Source organism: Urocampus carinirostris, chromosome 6 (assembly GCF_059441175.1).
Source record: "Urocampus carinirostris isolate Australia breed hairy pipefish chromosome 6, RoL_Ucar_1.0, whole genome shotgun sequence".
Classification (NCBI taxonomy): domain Eukaryota; kingdom Metazoa; phylum Chordata; class Actinopteri; order Syngnathiformes; family Syngnathidae; genus Urocampus; species Urocampus carinirostris.
The window spans coordinates 1817167-1830904 of NC_142354.1; the positions used below are offsets into that span (position 1 = coordinate 1817167).

Below are 13738 nucleotides of genomic sequence, written 5' to 3' on the forward strand. Positions count from 1 at the left end.
CCAGTCCGGAGCCTTCGCTCTGAAAATGCAACCTCAGTGAAACTGTTTAAATCGAGGCTTAAAACACATTTCTATTCTATGGCTTTTGAATGAACGATATTTCATGTTGACAATATCTGTGTATTATTTGTTATTGCAACATACATTGTAGCCTGGTCGTCCTGGAAGAGGGATTAACTCATTTGCGGTCCCTTTTCAAGGTTTCATTTTCCTCATGTTGAGGTTTTTGAGTTTTTCCTTGCCCTCATGTAGGTTTTAGATAAGGGGATGGTGAAATAATAGTCTGTGGTTAGCAACAATCTGTGGTCTGTGCAGCCCGATGAAACTTCTTGTGATTAAGAGCTAAACAAATAAACATGACATGACTCCACAGCACTAAAGATAAAAATACTAAAATCCAAGGAAATGCATTGAAACACACCAGGTTTATGATATATTATAAAAGATGGAATTATAATAGATGTCTATACATCCAAATAATGCACATAGCAAGTTTTGGGTATAGTGTGTGGTTGGCTCCCAAATGCAATAAGATATACCAGTACATCACAGGACAATGCCATTTTAAATATCTACATAATCTCACAACCCGGGGAAAATTTGAGATCCCAAGAATTTACATTTCAATGCTTTTTGATTGAAAAAACAGAACACGTGAAAATTGACATAATATGTAACTGCATGCCACGATAGTGAGGCACTAAATTTGATAATATGGTTTAAAAAATTAAAAATGCAGTAGGGGGGAAGCTCAGAAGTGAGTTTTTTTTTTGCATAAAATATTTTGATAAATAAAATAGTTACATAACAAAAAAAGCAAGTAAGGAAAAATGTAGCCATCTATTTGAATCACAGGGAACCTGGGGACTAGAGCGGTACAAAATAAACATATTTATAGTAGTAGGACTTAGTTCTAACGTTTCATAAATATAATTTTTTTAAATTTGACAGGCCAGATCCAAAACCCTGATGGCCGCATGTGACCCACGGGTTGTAGTTTGCACATCCCAACATTACTGTGTGGTTTTAGACATGAATAGAACCTTAAGAATAATTCTTATTCGATTGAAAAAGCATAAAAAAGTAAAATAATGTTTTTTGTTTTTTTTAAACAATTATAGTCTTGACCTGCATCGTTCCCCGTAGGCACATACTCCTCTCTGGTAGAACTTGCAGATGGTAGAAGGTTTGCTGTTGGACGGGTCGTGAGAGAACATGCAGCGGCTGCCTTCCCGGCACACACCATGCAGGTAGTACCTGCAGAGAAAACGTAACAGAAAATCTTGATTGAAAATGAAGATGCATGTATCAGGTAGGACTGCAGCAATTGATCGACGTTGTTGACTAAAAAAAATAACAGCAGGGTTTGTACACCTTTTTATGAGCATTTTTTCAGGGCCAATTTCCCAATTTTTACAGTACCTTCAAAAGAAGTAATCCAGGGCCAATCAATACCTTTTTTTTGGTTGGCTATGATGACTAATATAAAGTTGCCATCTTGCTGCTAGCACATACTATGTTCTATTTTGCACGGTTCCTGTTTATGATCTACGTTTTTGTGTGTCAATGGGCTCCCATAAATTCTTCCATTTTGCTTTAACAATGTCAAGTCATGTTTATTTGTACAGCCTGCAATCACAAACTCTAAAAGGGCTGCACAGACTAGCCTTACATCATCCCTTGATCTGAATTCTACAGGAAGGCAAGAAAAACTAGTATGATAACTTAGGGTAGTGACATTATACTAGTGCATTAGCTTAAGTTGAATGACAGTATGTTAGAAAGTTAGGTTGTTGACAATGTTAGCATGATAACTTGGATGTGAATGTTAAAATTGTTATCTTCGGCTAATGATAGTATGCTAGAAAACCAGCTAACATTGAATTAAAAAAAAAAAATCAAGCATGTTAACTTATAGGACAATATGCAGCCACACTACCTTAGATTAAATTACCGTAGATTAGCGCCATTTTAATTTGTCATACTTGTTTACAAACACAGAAAGAACTCTATAAGTGTTGGGTAAAAATTGAGTTTCATACAGAAGACAAAAAAAAATGTACTGTACTGTATGTATAAACAGCTGAAAAATGAGCCAAATTTGACACATTTCAATGTTGATTGCACCGGAGCAGAGTGCATTCAACCATTTAACCTTAGAGACTGATGATCTTTTGACATATCTATATTTTTTTTGAGTGTTTTCCAGAAGACCTGTGTCTAAATTGGTTAAAATAGAATTGTAAATAGTTATTCTCTTTCTGCATTTTATCATGTATTTATTGCAATGCAGAGTTAATATCTTTAATTTACATTTCAATGTTATGCATTTTCAGGGATTTTGTGTAGTTGTTGGACTTTAAATTTGTGGTGTGTGTAGAAATCTAAAAAAATGTATGTCAAAAGAAAACGTAGATCTGGTAAAATTTTAATTTATATTTCATGTGTTTTGCAGTGATCCCCCACAAAACATGATATTACTGAGGACTAAGTAATTTGGTGCACAATGTTTTATTATTAGTAAAAAAACATCACAAAAACAAGACGCAGACGGGAGCCAAATACGGCTCTTTCCAGTGAGCCGAGCTGAAAGAGCCACCTCTTAAAAAAAGTGACAATTTCCCCATGAAATGTGTGATAAACCTTTCCTCTTGGATGCGATATTAGGGGGTAGTAACGTTTCACATGACATTTCGATAATGAGAACTGGAGCCACAATGGGCATTATTTCTACACAATTTCCCCCCTTCTTTTAAAAGCATGGTCTATCGAATCAGACTGGCATTGGAATTACTTAACCCAAAAATCAAAACCAAAACATTGAGTCACTGATGAGGATGAAGGGAGCTCTGAAGCAGGGTAAGCCACCTCATTGTTTTTATTCATTTGGTATTTGCGTTGTTAAGTGTGGAACCGGAACCTTTGTCTCTCGTAGCTAGCTGATGTGATGCGTTTGCTTTTTAGCTGATTAATGACTGCGTGTTTGTGAGTGATACTTTTCATTTCAGTTAAATCATCTTAAGCAGTGTTTAATTGTGCTTAAAACAAACTCCACTTTTACTCAATGGTGGTAGAATTGCGCATCAAGTTTGAATTTTTTAATTTTCTGGCAAAGTCTGAGTGATTAAGTGGGGAAACATAACATTAGTCTGGTCCCTCGAAGTGCTAGCGTTTGCTTGTTAGCTTAATAGGGACTGCGTGTGTGTGAGCGAGTTACTTTCTTTCAGTCAAATGAAAGAATGGAAAGTTTATTTGGGCACAACACAAAAAAAACAGTACCAACCACAAATCAACAAGAGGGAACAACACATTTTTGCACCAAACACAAAGGAAAAAAATAAATCAACTGAACAATACAATATTTCAAAATAGTCATTAGTTGAGGCCTTAGTCTCGGGTGAAACAAGATGACTTGACACGATCGTAATTATTTTAAAGACAACTGCGACATCATACTTGGCCCTTGTTAACCTAGTAGGGAAAAAAAGGCCCCGGTAATTGCTCTCTTGGAGCCACACTATGAATATATAAAAGCCTACACTACATAGCACACCGCATTTGTTGTGTCTGACCTACCGCTCAACCAATCAAATTGCTGAAGATGTTTCGCGAGATTTTATATATATATATATCAATCTATCTACCTTGGCCATATCCCTCAAGAGAGGTGACCAACAGCAAGACAAACAGACAAAAACAAAGAAAACAAAGGGAAAAATAGCAAAAAAACACACACACAAACATTTTGGGACCATGGCCAACACAAATGCCCAAACACCCAAACAAGTTAGGCACCTCGGCACCTAAGTTGGTCATGCTTTTGTCCCTCCAGATGAAACGGGACACAAGAAAGTGGCCGTGTCACTCGGTTCAGGTTTACACAACACACTCTTCTGTTCAACAGCAGGGCCCGACAGCTTTCACTGGTTTACCCCTCCCACATCATACGGGTGCCCAGCCCATCCTTTAGAACGCGTCCACAGTCCCACTATCCTTTCACAACACCTCTCCACTCCTTCCTATCACCAACAAGAGCTCTAGCTTCCATTATATTTAGACCTCTTTCCTGCAGTGCACTCATAACACCATCCATCCACATCAATCGCGGCCTTCCTCTTGGTCTCCTTCCATTGACTTCTGCTCTGTAGATCCTCTTCAACATTCACTCCTCATCCATCCTCTCCATGTGTCCAAACCAACAGAGTACTCTCTTATCAACACGCTTGCTCAGTTCCACTACAACTCCAGTTATATATATATATAAAAAAATTTTTCAATAATACAAATCCATCAAATTCATGGGACCTTATATAATAGGTTGTCCAAGTAAAAAAAGAGTGATCATGAGCATCTTGGCTGCATCTCTACAACCCCAAGAAATAAGTACGGAATCACCAGTCTTGGGACAGCCCTCACTCAGACATTTTATTCTGTTAAAAAAAAGAACACAAATATGAAACAATCGTAAGGTCATTCCAACGTGCAATATATGGGCATTCAGAAACACTAAAAGAAATTAGGAAAAAACATTGCAATGGACAGTAGATGTTACCTTTATAGAGCAAGTGCGGGGAAATATATGTGTAATTAAAAATTGGATTCGGTGCATTTTGAGTAGAAAATAAGGACACCTGGCTGCCCATTTTGCACATCTGGTTAGCTACTCTTCTTGCACTATCGGCACTATGGTAAAATACTATACGTAGCCAATTACAATACAACTTTATTTATATCTGTACATTCAAGGAAACTGTGGGGGTCAGATGCATCGACATTTCGTTCTGTATACACGTGTACTAGAATGACAATAAAGTAGATCTGAATCTGAATCTGAATTTCCTTCCTTAAATGGGCACCGGGCTTAGATTAAGTCTGCTCGTTAAAAACAGTGCAGTTATCACACCTTGGAGGGCTCCTGGACTAAATGGATTGGCAAACTCCCTGAAGAAGGTAACTCTACTCGTATGGTTTGCCAAAGGTGTGGGCTGTTCTGTCAGCTGTATCGGAGATTTGGACCAAGTACAAACAGCATGGGAAGGTTGTTAAAGTCAAGCGTAATGGTAGGCCAAGGATGATATGTAGCAGTCGACAAATAACTACCGTATTTTCCGCACTATAAGGCGCACCGGGTTATAGGGCGCACCCCGAAAAAAGTTTTTGGTCATATTTTTGACATACATAAGACGCACCGGATTATAAGGCGATACAATGGGAACGTCGACAAAACAGTCAGATAGTTCAGTCAAACCTATTACCCCCTTAACATTCCGAAAGCTTGCAAAGACGCAAATACGTGTCGAGAACACGTGCGGATGCGGTGTCCGTACGATGTCACTCAAATGCATCGTTCTATCATTCGGAAGGTTAAAGTCTTGGGATTCAAGAAATGCCAACCATTCCTTAGTTTTTATTTTCTTTTTCGCTCGCAACTTTACTGTATATATGACAATAAACACTTGGAATTGAGTTTAATTTAAAAATAGACACTCCATTCCATCCATTATCTGCACCGCTTATCACAGAAACATCGAGTTCAGTCTGAAACAAGATACAGGGATAATATATATAGCCAGAGTAGCTCACCGAAGTTGTTGTGTTCATAATAATGTGCAGCCGTGGTCCTCTTATATCCGTGAGTTTAGTAAATCCAGGAGAATTAAATATTTACAAATACAAAATAGTAAAAAAATGCTTTCTGTATGCCGTCAGCCACGTGCTATATGCATTCATCTTTTTCGGCCAATTGCAGGCTTTGTTTTGCCGTCCAAGCCAATGCCAGCCTGTAAATGATAAAAAGGATCCACCCCTTGACCTCCGAATAACTTTAGCCAATAGTGATCGATTCAACTGATAATTGACACGTCTTTTTTGGCCAATTGCAGGCTTTGTTTCGCCGTTCAAGCCAATGCCAGGCTGTAAATGATAAAAAGGATCCTCCCCTTGACCTCCGAATAACTTTAACCAATAGTGATCCATTCAAATGATGATTGACACATTGGTTAGCCAATGAAACGCCGGTAAATAAATTCCAGCATACACCGCGGACTACTTGGCGTTCGGGGGAAAATCTAGTCCGCGGCTGCAAGTTAGTTGCAAGACTTTGCGAATTAATTTTGTTCCATAAATAAGGCGCACTGTATTATGAGGCGCATGGTCAGCTTTTGAAAAAAATAAAAGCTTTTAGGTGCGCCTTATAGTGCGGAAAATACGGTACAGGCCATATGTCTTGAAAACAGAACATGAGCAACAAGAGGACATGTGAGGAAGAACTGTACAAGATCACCTAAAGGAAATGGGATTTTCATATAACAAAGCAAGAAGGAAACCATCGTTGACGCTTAAAGGCACTGGGAAGATGGTTGTGGTCAAGTCTGCAATAAATGCACAAGTTTACATTGACATTTTGGACAGCTTTCCTATTCCTTCAATGCAATTTTTTTGGGGGGATGATTAGCTCATTTTCAAAGATTAAAATGCATCATGCCACAGAGCAAGAACTGTGAAAACATTCCCTGGAGAAAGACTCATCCAGTCAATATCATGGCATGCAAATAGCCCAGATCTCAACCCAAATGAAAACCTGTAGTGGAAATTGAAAACAAATTGTCCACAGCAAGGCTCCGACCTGCAAAGATGATCTGGCAACTGCAATCAAAGAGAGTTGGCACCATATTGATGAAGCATACAGTTTGGCACTCATCAAGTGTCCACGTGTGCTTCTTCCTGTTTATTGTGCGCGTCCCCGGCGGCAACCTCCAGCTTTTCCTTTTGACGTTTTCGTGCACGGTGAGTCCCCAAAACGGTCCCGTTGCTAGCGCTGCATGATAAAAGACACGAATGGAGGGTGAAAGGAACCGGAGGGAGAAACCGGAACTTCATTGAGAAAGAAGACATTTGAGTGGCGCCTGTCGCTAGGGCGACGATGGCGACGTTTGAGAGACTCGTGAAGGTCGCGTCGGAAAAGGTTTTTGTTTTTGCAATGTTCGGCGTTCGACTCCGTCGTCAATAAGGTGTCATTTACAACACCCGATTAATGGGGGCCTGCCGCCGCCTTTATGGTGACGTCATGAGGGGTGGCCAGCCACGATGACAAGCGAGCAAAGATGCGAAAAGCCGATTTGAATTGTCTTAGTCATTGTTCGAAAACGTAGTGAAACATTGGGAGATTACAGATCAGGCAGCCTCAGCCAATTGCTTCCCTTAATAATAACAGCAATTGCCTTAATTGAGCGAAAATAAACCTTCATCTCATCACATTAGCTGCACCGCTTATCCTCAGTAGGGTCGCAGGGGTGCTGGAGCCCATCCCAGCAATGAGTGGGCAGGGGACACCCTGAACTGGTTGCCATAATACACCTTACAAACACAAAATGGCACAGATGTACTGTTAGGAATTTAATATTAAAATGTATTGTTTACCAAATTGTTCGAATTCGTTATCTGACTCCTTTAACCAAACACAACCTACATTCACCCAACAATGCGTGCTCGTTTCTTGATGGAAAAGATGAAAAAGAATAGCTGATTGTTTCACACGGGGGCAGATTTAATTTCATAAACAATTTAACTAAGTGTACTCCATCGAAAATGGCCGAATTAATCAAATTAGTGTCGCTCGAGTCTGTCAAGCCTCCCTTCAAGTCCTCTCGCTTTTTTGGGGGAGCGGCAGTGGAAGTAGAGCGCTCGTCTTGGGATCAAGAGATCGCAGTTCAAATCCCGGCTCCTCCGTGTTGCATGTCGAAGTGTCCTTGGGTAAGACACTGAACCCCTAATACCCACAACAAGCAGGTTAGCGCCTTGCATGGCTGCACGGCCGCTTTTGGGAAATGTGAAGCACACTGTAAAGCGCTTTGGGAAGTCTTGACTTGAAAAGTGCTATACATAAATGCAGATCATTTAATTTTCCTCTTGGCCCACGTCTTTCCACAAGCTGGTGTGCCGGCTCCTCCCATAGGCGTGCCAGGGAAGCTCTCCCTGGCGTTGCGATGTCTGTAAAACTCAAAACAACACCGAGCGTTTCTACGACATCAGCGCCTTGTTCTCAAAACATCGCTTCCTGTCCTCCGTCAGAGTCCTGTTATCAAAATTCGCTAGTCAAAATATTCTGCATTTGGAACGGTGTGACCTGTCATTGAACTGTAGCTTACCAGCTCGGTAGCCTAGATGGTAGGGCGCCCGCTCCAAGACTGGGAGGTCGCTGGTTCAAGCCTCGGCCGAGTCATACCTAAGAATTACAACATTGGTACCCATTGCCTCCCTGCTTGGCGCTCGGCATTAAGGGTTGGAATTGGGGGGTTTGGTCACCTAATGACTCCCAACACAGCAGTTGGGTCTAAAAACCCGGCGCCGATCGAAGGCGACGAGTCTCGTCGATAGCTTCGCGTGACAAAATGATTTCCGGTAGATATCATGTTGATGGTTGATACTGGCTGAATAATAATAAAATTTTTTTTTTAAAAAAAGTCCATGCCACAGAGACTGCAAGTTGTCATTAAAGCCACAAGTGGTGCAACGAAATACTCGTGATATGATTTGATTGTTATTTCTTTGTCTGTTTTTCATGATTTCAAATTTTTTTCCTTTGCTTAGTCTATAAAAATAGCATTTACTGACCACCAAAGTTTTTTTCTTTTCGTGTTTCTGAACGCCAAGGAGTTGCACTTTTGTAAACTATTATTTTTTTCATGCTTTTTATCTGAATTTGTTCTATAAAATGAAATGTCGGAGTGATTACGTGTCTGAGACTGATGATTCCATACTTTTTGCCAGGGGTTGAATTCAATTTTTTTTGTTCAAGGAGAAATTACCGCAACGACAGGGTCTTTGCTAGACTTTCAGTGGTCTGATGCACCTTCTATGTTAAAATGATTGCTTCTACGATGGTCCTTGAGATGTTAAAAACCTGAAAAGATATTTTTTTCTATCAACTGCCACAACAGTATCTCGGACCTGCCTCGTGTGTTCCTTGGTCTTCATGATGCATTTTGCTCATTTAACAAGATCCTGAGACCATCTCATACCATCAGCAGTCATTTAGGACAAGATTGGCTCATTTAAACTAAAGTTTACAGAAATAGTTTGCAAAGCTGAAATAAAAAGGTGTCAAATAACTTGTCACATCCCAAATGAAATATTCAATCTATATTATTTACCATATTTTCCGCACTATAAGGCGCACAGTGTTATAAAGCGCACCTTCAATGAATGATATATTTCAAAACTTTTTCCATAAATAAGGCGCACCGCATTATAAGGCGCTATGAGTGCATGCTGGTTTAAGATCAGGTAATTGTGCAATTTTGTAATCGTAATCTTGTGCAGTCCTTTGAGACATTTTTGTTATTAAGGGCTATATGAATAAATGTGACTTGACTTGGCTACAGTAGAGGCTGCAGTTACGTTATGCAACCAAAGGGAATGTCAACAAAACAGTCGATAGGTCAGTCAAACTTAATTAATAGATAACAAGCTTTCCACAACTCCATTCACTCCCAAAATGAATAAACAGCTGTTTTATTCTTTTCTCTGTGGTAAAGCATTTTCGTGACACATCTTTAACATCTTTGAACAACAGCAAGGCATAACATTTTACTTTTCCTCCATTTAGTCAACACGCAAAAAAACGTCTGATACTGTGATGGGAAATTAAACGTTAGTGCAATCGCAATATAGTGACACTCGTAATGTGCAAAAACAACAAGTGGAAAACAACAACAATAAAGCAATAACATAATAACTGTAAAATGTCATGCTTCTTCCACTTCCGCAACATCGGTTCATTAATGTTAAACTCTCTCGCTGCTGCTCTATTTCCGTGTTGTATTGATCGCCTTGAGTTTAAACTCTGCGTTGTAAGCGTGTCTCTTAATACAGGGATCAGAATGGAGATTTTCATTTTCAGCTGAAATAGCCAGGGTCCAGGAATAAAGCAGGGCGGAGACACCCCCCCCCACCCCCAAGCTCCTGGGTTTTAGGCAATTTACTTGTCCAAAACCATGCCTATATTTATCATTTAAGTAACATTTTTAGAAGATTAAAATAATTTGCCCACATAACTGAATTTTTTGTAAATACTGCAAGATAAGTTCAAATACAGTTCAGTCCCTGCAGCTTGAGCAACAATGCGGCCAATTTTTCTAACGGCCGCCAGGGTGCGCCAGAGCAATAAAGGAAAGAGTGAGACAGTCGGATTTTGAATTTGTTTGCTACGCAAGAGAAAAAGTGAAAAAGTCGGAATGCCTTTGGGGTTCAAAAACAGCGGAAATCCGCGGATCCGCGGAAAATTCTGATCCCTGTTAATAGGAGCCATTGCAGGGTATTTATACAAACGCACATATAAAAGAGAATCGTTGTTTAATATTTCTCAGTATGGACAGCGCACTTCTTCTTAGTTGCGAGACCTTGCAATTCAATATAGATCCATATAAAAGGCGCACCAGATTATAAGGCGCATAGTCAGCTTTAAAAAAAAAAAAAAAAAAAAAAAAAGATTTTATGTGTGCCTTATAGTGCGGAAAATACGGTAATTTCAGAATTGTGTCCCAATTGTTGTTGAATTATGTGCGAACACATCTCAAAGTTTCTCAAAGCTTCTGTTGTCCTCAGGTCAAAATGACATGCGATTGTTTTGGTAAAATCCACTTACTCAGTTTATTTAACTTTAAATGTTATGACTTTTCCTAGATTACTCTGAGCAGTGAAATCAATTGGTTTTATTCACATTTCCATGTAATAAGTATAAAAAAAGAACTGCATGAAGAACAAAAATGGTTCTTAAAATAAGGACAACACGAGGGTTAATTTTCCTTGAGCAGATACTTTTTCTTAGTTTTTCCTTGCTCTCATGCATCCATCCATTATCTTCCGCTTATCCGAGGTCAAGTCTCGGGGGCAGCAGCCTTAAAAGGGAAGCCCAGACGTCCCTATCCCCAGCCACCTCCTCCAGCTCCTCCGACAGGATCCCGAGGCGTTCCCAAGCTAGCCGAGAGACATAGTCTCTCCAGTGTGTCCTGGGTCGCCCAGGGCCCCCTGCCGGTGGGACATAGCAGGAACACCTCCCAAGGGAGGCGTCCAGGAGGCATCCTTTATCAGATGCCCGAGCCACCTCAACTGGCTCCTCTCAATGCGAAGGAGCAGTGGCTCTACACAGAGTCCCTCCCGGATGACTGAGCTTCTCACCTTGTCTCTAAGGGAGAACCCAGACACCCTGCGGAGGAAACTCATTTCGGCCACTTGTATCCGGGATCGTGTTCTTTCGGTCATGACCCAAAGTTCATGACCATAGGTGAGGGTAGGGACGTAGATCGACCAGTAGATCGAGAGCTTTGCCTTTCGGCTCAGCTCCCTTATCACCACGACGGACCGGTACGGACCCGTCTGTCGATCTCCCGTTCCATCCTACCCTCACTCGTGAACAAGACCCCAAGATACTTGAACTCCTCCCCTTTGGGCAAGATCTCTTCCCCAACCCGGAGGGAGCATGCCACCCTTTTCCGACTGAGTACCATGGTCTCGGACTTGGAGGTGCTGATCCTCATCCCGGCCGCTTCACACTTGGCTGCGAATCGCTCCAGCGAGAGCTGCAGATCACCGCCTGAGGAAGCCAACAGCACCACGTCATCTGCAAAAAGCAGTGACGCAATGCTGAGGCCCCCAAACCGGACTCCATCCCCACCAAGGCTGCGCCTAGAAATTCTGTTCATAAAACTTATGAACAGAATCGGTGACAAAGGGCAGCCCTGGCGGAGTCCAACCCTCACCTGGAACGAATCCGACTTACTGCGGACCAGACTCTGGCACCAGGCATACAGGGACCGCACAGCCCCCTCATGTAGATTTCATTAAATAGTACACTGCACTATGGTTACAATTGTTACTCTTCTTTTATCACACTTATTATAACTTAGGCCAGTCTCTAAAGCTTAACGTCCAAATACTAGTTTGTAAATATTTTTGCCCCTTTATACTTTCATCTTATTTTTCTCTCTAAATTCTGGATGACATGTTTATATTACAATAGCACCAGTGACAATGATTATTATCATAATAGATACTTTTATTATATAGCATGATGAAAATGTATGGAGACAGCAATGATGATGATGGTAAAATTAGTGATGAGGGGCAGCACGGTGGGGGTGGTTAGCACACAGCCCCACGGTGCAGGGGCTTAGGGTTCAAGTCCAGCTACCAGAGCCTCTCCTTGCAGAGTTTGCATGTTCTCCCCGTGCCTGCGTGGGTTTCCTCCAGGCACTCCGGTTTCCTCCCACATTCCAAAAACATGCATGTCACGTTAATTGGCTGGTTCAAATTGTCCCTAGGTGTGAATGAGCAAGTGGTTGTATGTCTCCGTGTACCCTGCGACTGGCTGGCAAACAGTTCAGAGTGTCCACAGCCCGAAGCCAGCTGAGATGGGCATCAGCACCCCCGCCCTACTGAGGATAAGTGGTGCAGATGATGGATGGGTGATGATAAGGATGAAGTGACTGTGTGCATCCAAAGAACCTATGTAAATATGTTCATTCATGAGATGATCATTAGATGTAAAAACACAGGAGATATAGCTGGAAGAAAATTATTAAGGAAGTCGAATATGAATAAATAAGGATAAGCTTCTTCGAGACCGGGCGGAAAAAATGTGTTGGCCTGGGGAGGGATAGGCGCCACGGGAAATGGTGCCCCTGCGACTCTAGTGGTTAAGGTTAACCAACCGACCATGCTTCTTCCTATCTTATTTCAGACATGTTACGTTAACATTGTCTTCTTTTTTTTTTTTACTTTTTTTGTTTTCTTTATATCATGCTCAAAATAAACTTTATTTAATTCATTCACGTTTACCCTTAAGTGCCATGTCTAATATCGTTGCATACTATGTTTCATAACGTTGATATCGAATGACAATAAAACACTTCTATTCAGATCAGGGGATGTTGTGATAGATGTTGCTCGGTGCAGCAAACCTTTTGAGACCCTTAGTGATTGAGGGCTATAGACATAAATGTGACTTGCCTAAAATATAAATAAAATTAAATTATATAAATGTGCTATATTTATGAAGCCTGAAATGTGGCAAAAGATACTATATGTATGAGTATTCTAATTGACAGTGACGTAACGCTCGTCAGAAAGGAGATTGACTAAATGTGTTAAAAAAATAAGCCCTTTAAATGCTCGTAAATGGATAACCGCTAAAAACATTAGCACAAGCTAAACAGCTAAACGCCCGTACGCAGACCGATACACAGTAAGAAAACAGGTTCAAGACAGAAATACAGACATAAATGCAGACGGTTGGGCGTTCTGACTGACCGACATGTGACTTGTTTGGTGCTCATCTTTTCTGCAGAGCCTCCGAATGTTTGCTGAGGCTAACTCCGTTGCGCTAGATATTTAGCGCCCACTTGTGTGTTTGACTCACAGCGCCGTTACGCGCAATTGTGTCCGGCTAGTTCGAACAACCTTAATTTTCGTCATATTGGTTCCGCGCAGAAAAAACCCCTCTTGTTTTTCATGGGGCCCTAAGCAAGAAAAAAAAAATAGATTTTTGCAGACTTGGAGGTCGCTGGTTCAAGCCTCGGCCGAGTCATACCTTACAATGTCAGGTTAATTGGCCGGTCCAAATTGTCCCCAGGTGTGAATGAGTGAGCGAATTGTCTGTCCCTGTGTGCCCTGTGACTGGCTGGCAACCAGTTCAGGGTGTCCCCTGCCCACTGCCCGGAGATAGCTGGGATAAACTCCA

At 41.1% G+C, this 13738-nt stretch overlaps 1 protein-coding gene across 1 annotated transcript in view; it reads right to left on the minus strand.

Moving 5' to 3' along the window:
- The window catches only part of mkrn2 (makorin, ring finger protein, 2), a 44463-nt gene extending 30989 nt beyond the window's left edge, over positions 1-13474 (minus strand). The window contains exons 1-2 of the mRNA XM_088337434.1: positions 13309-13474; positions 1129-1257 (exon numbers count right to left, since the gene is read on the minus strand). Of these exons, the coding sequence (XP_088193560.1) occupies positions 1129-1257; positions 13309-13334 (155 nt within the window). The 5' untranslated portion in view covers positions 13335-13474. The remainder of the gene's footprint in view (positions 1-1128; positions 1258-13308) is intronic.
- Between the last annotated feature and the right edge of the window lie 264 nt (positions 13475-13738).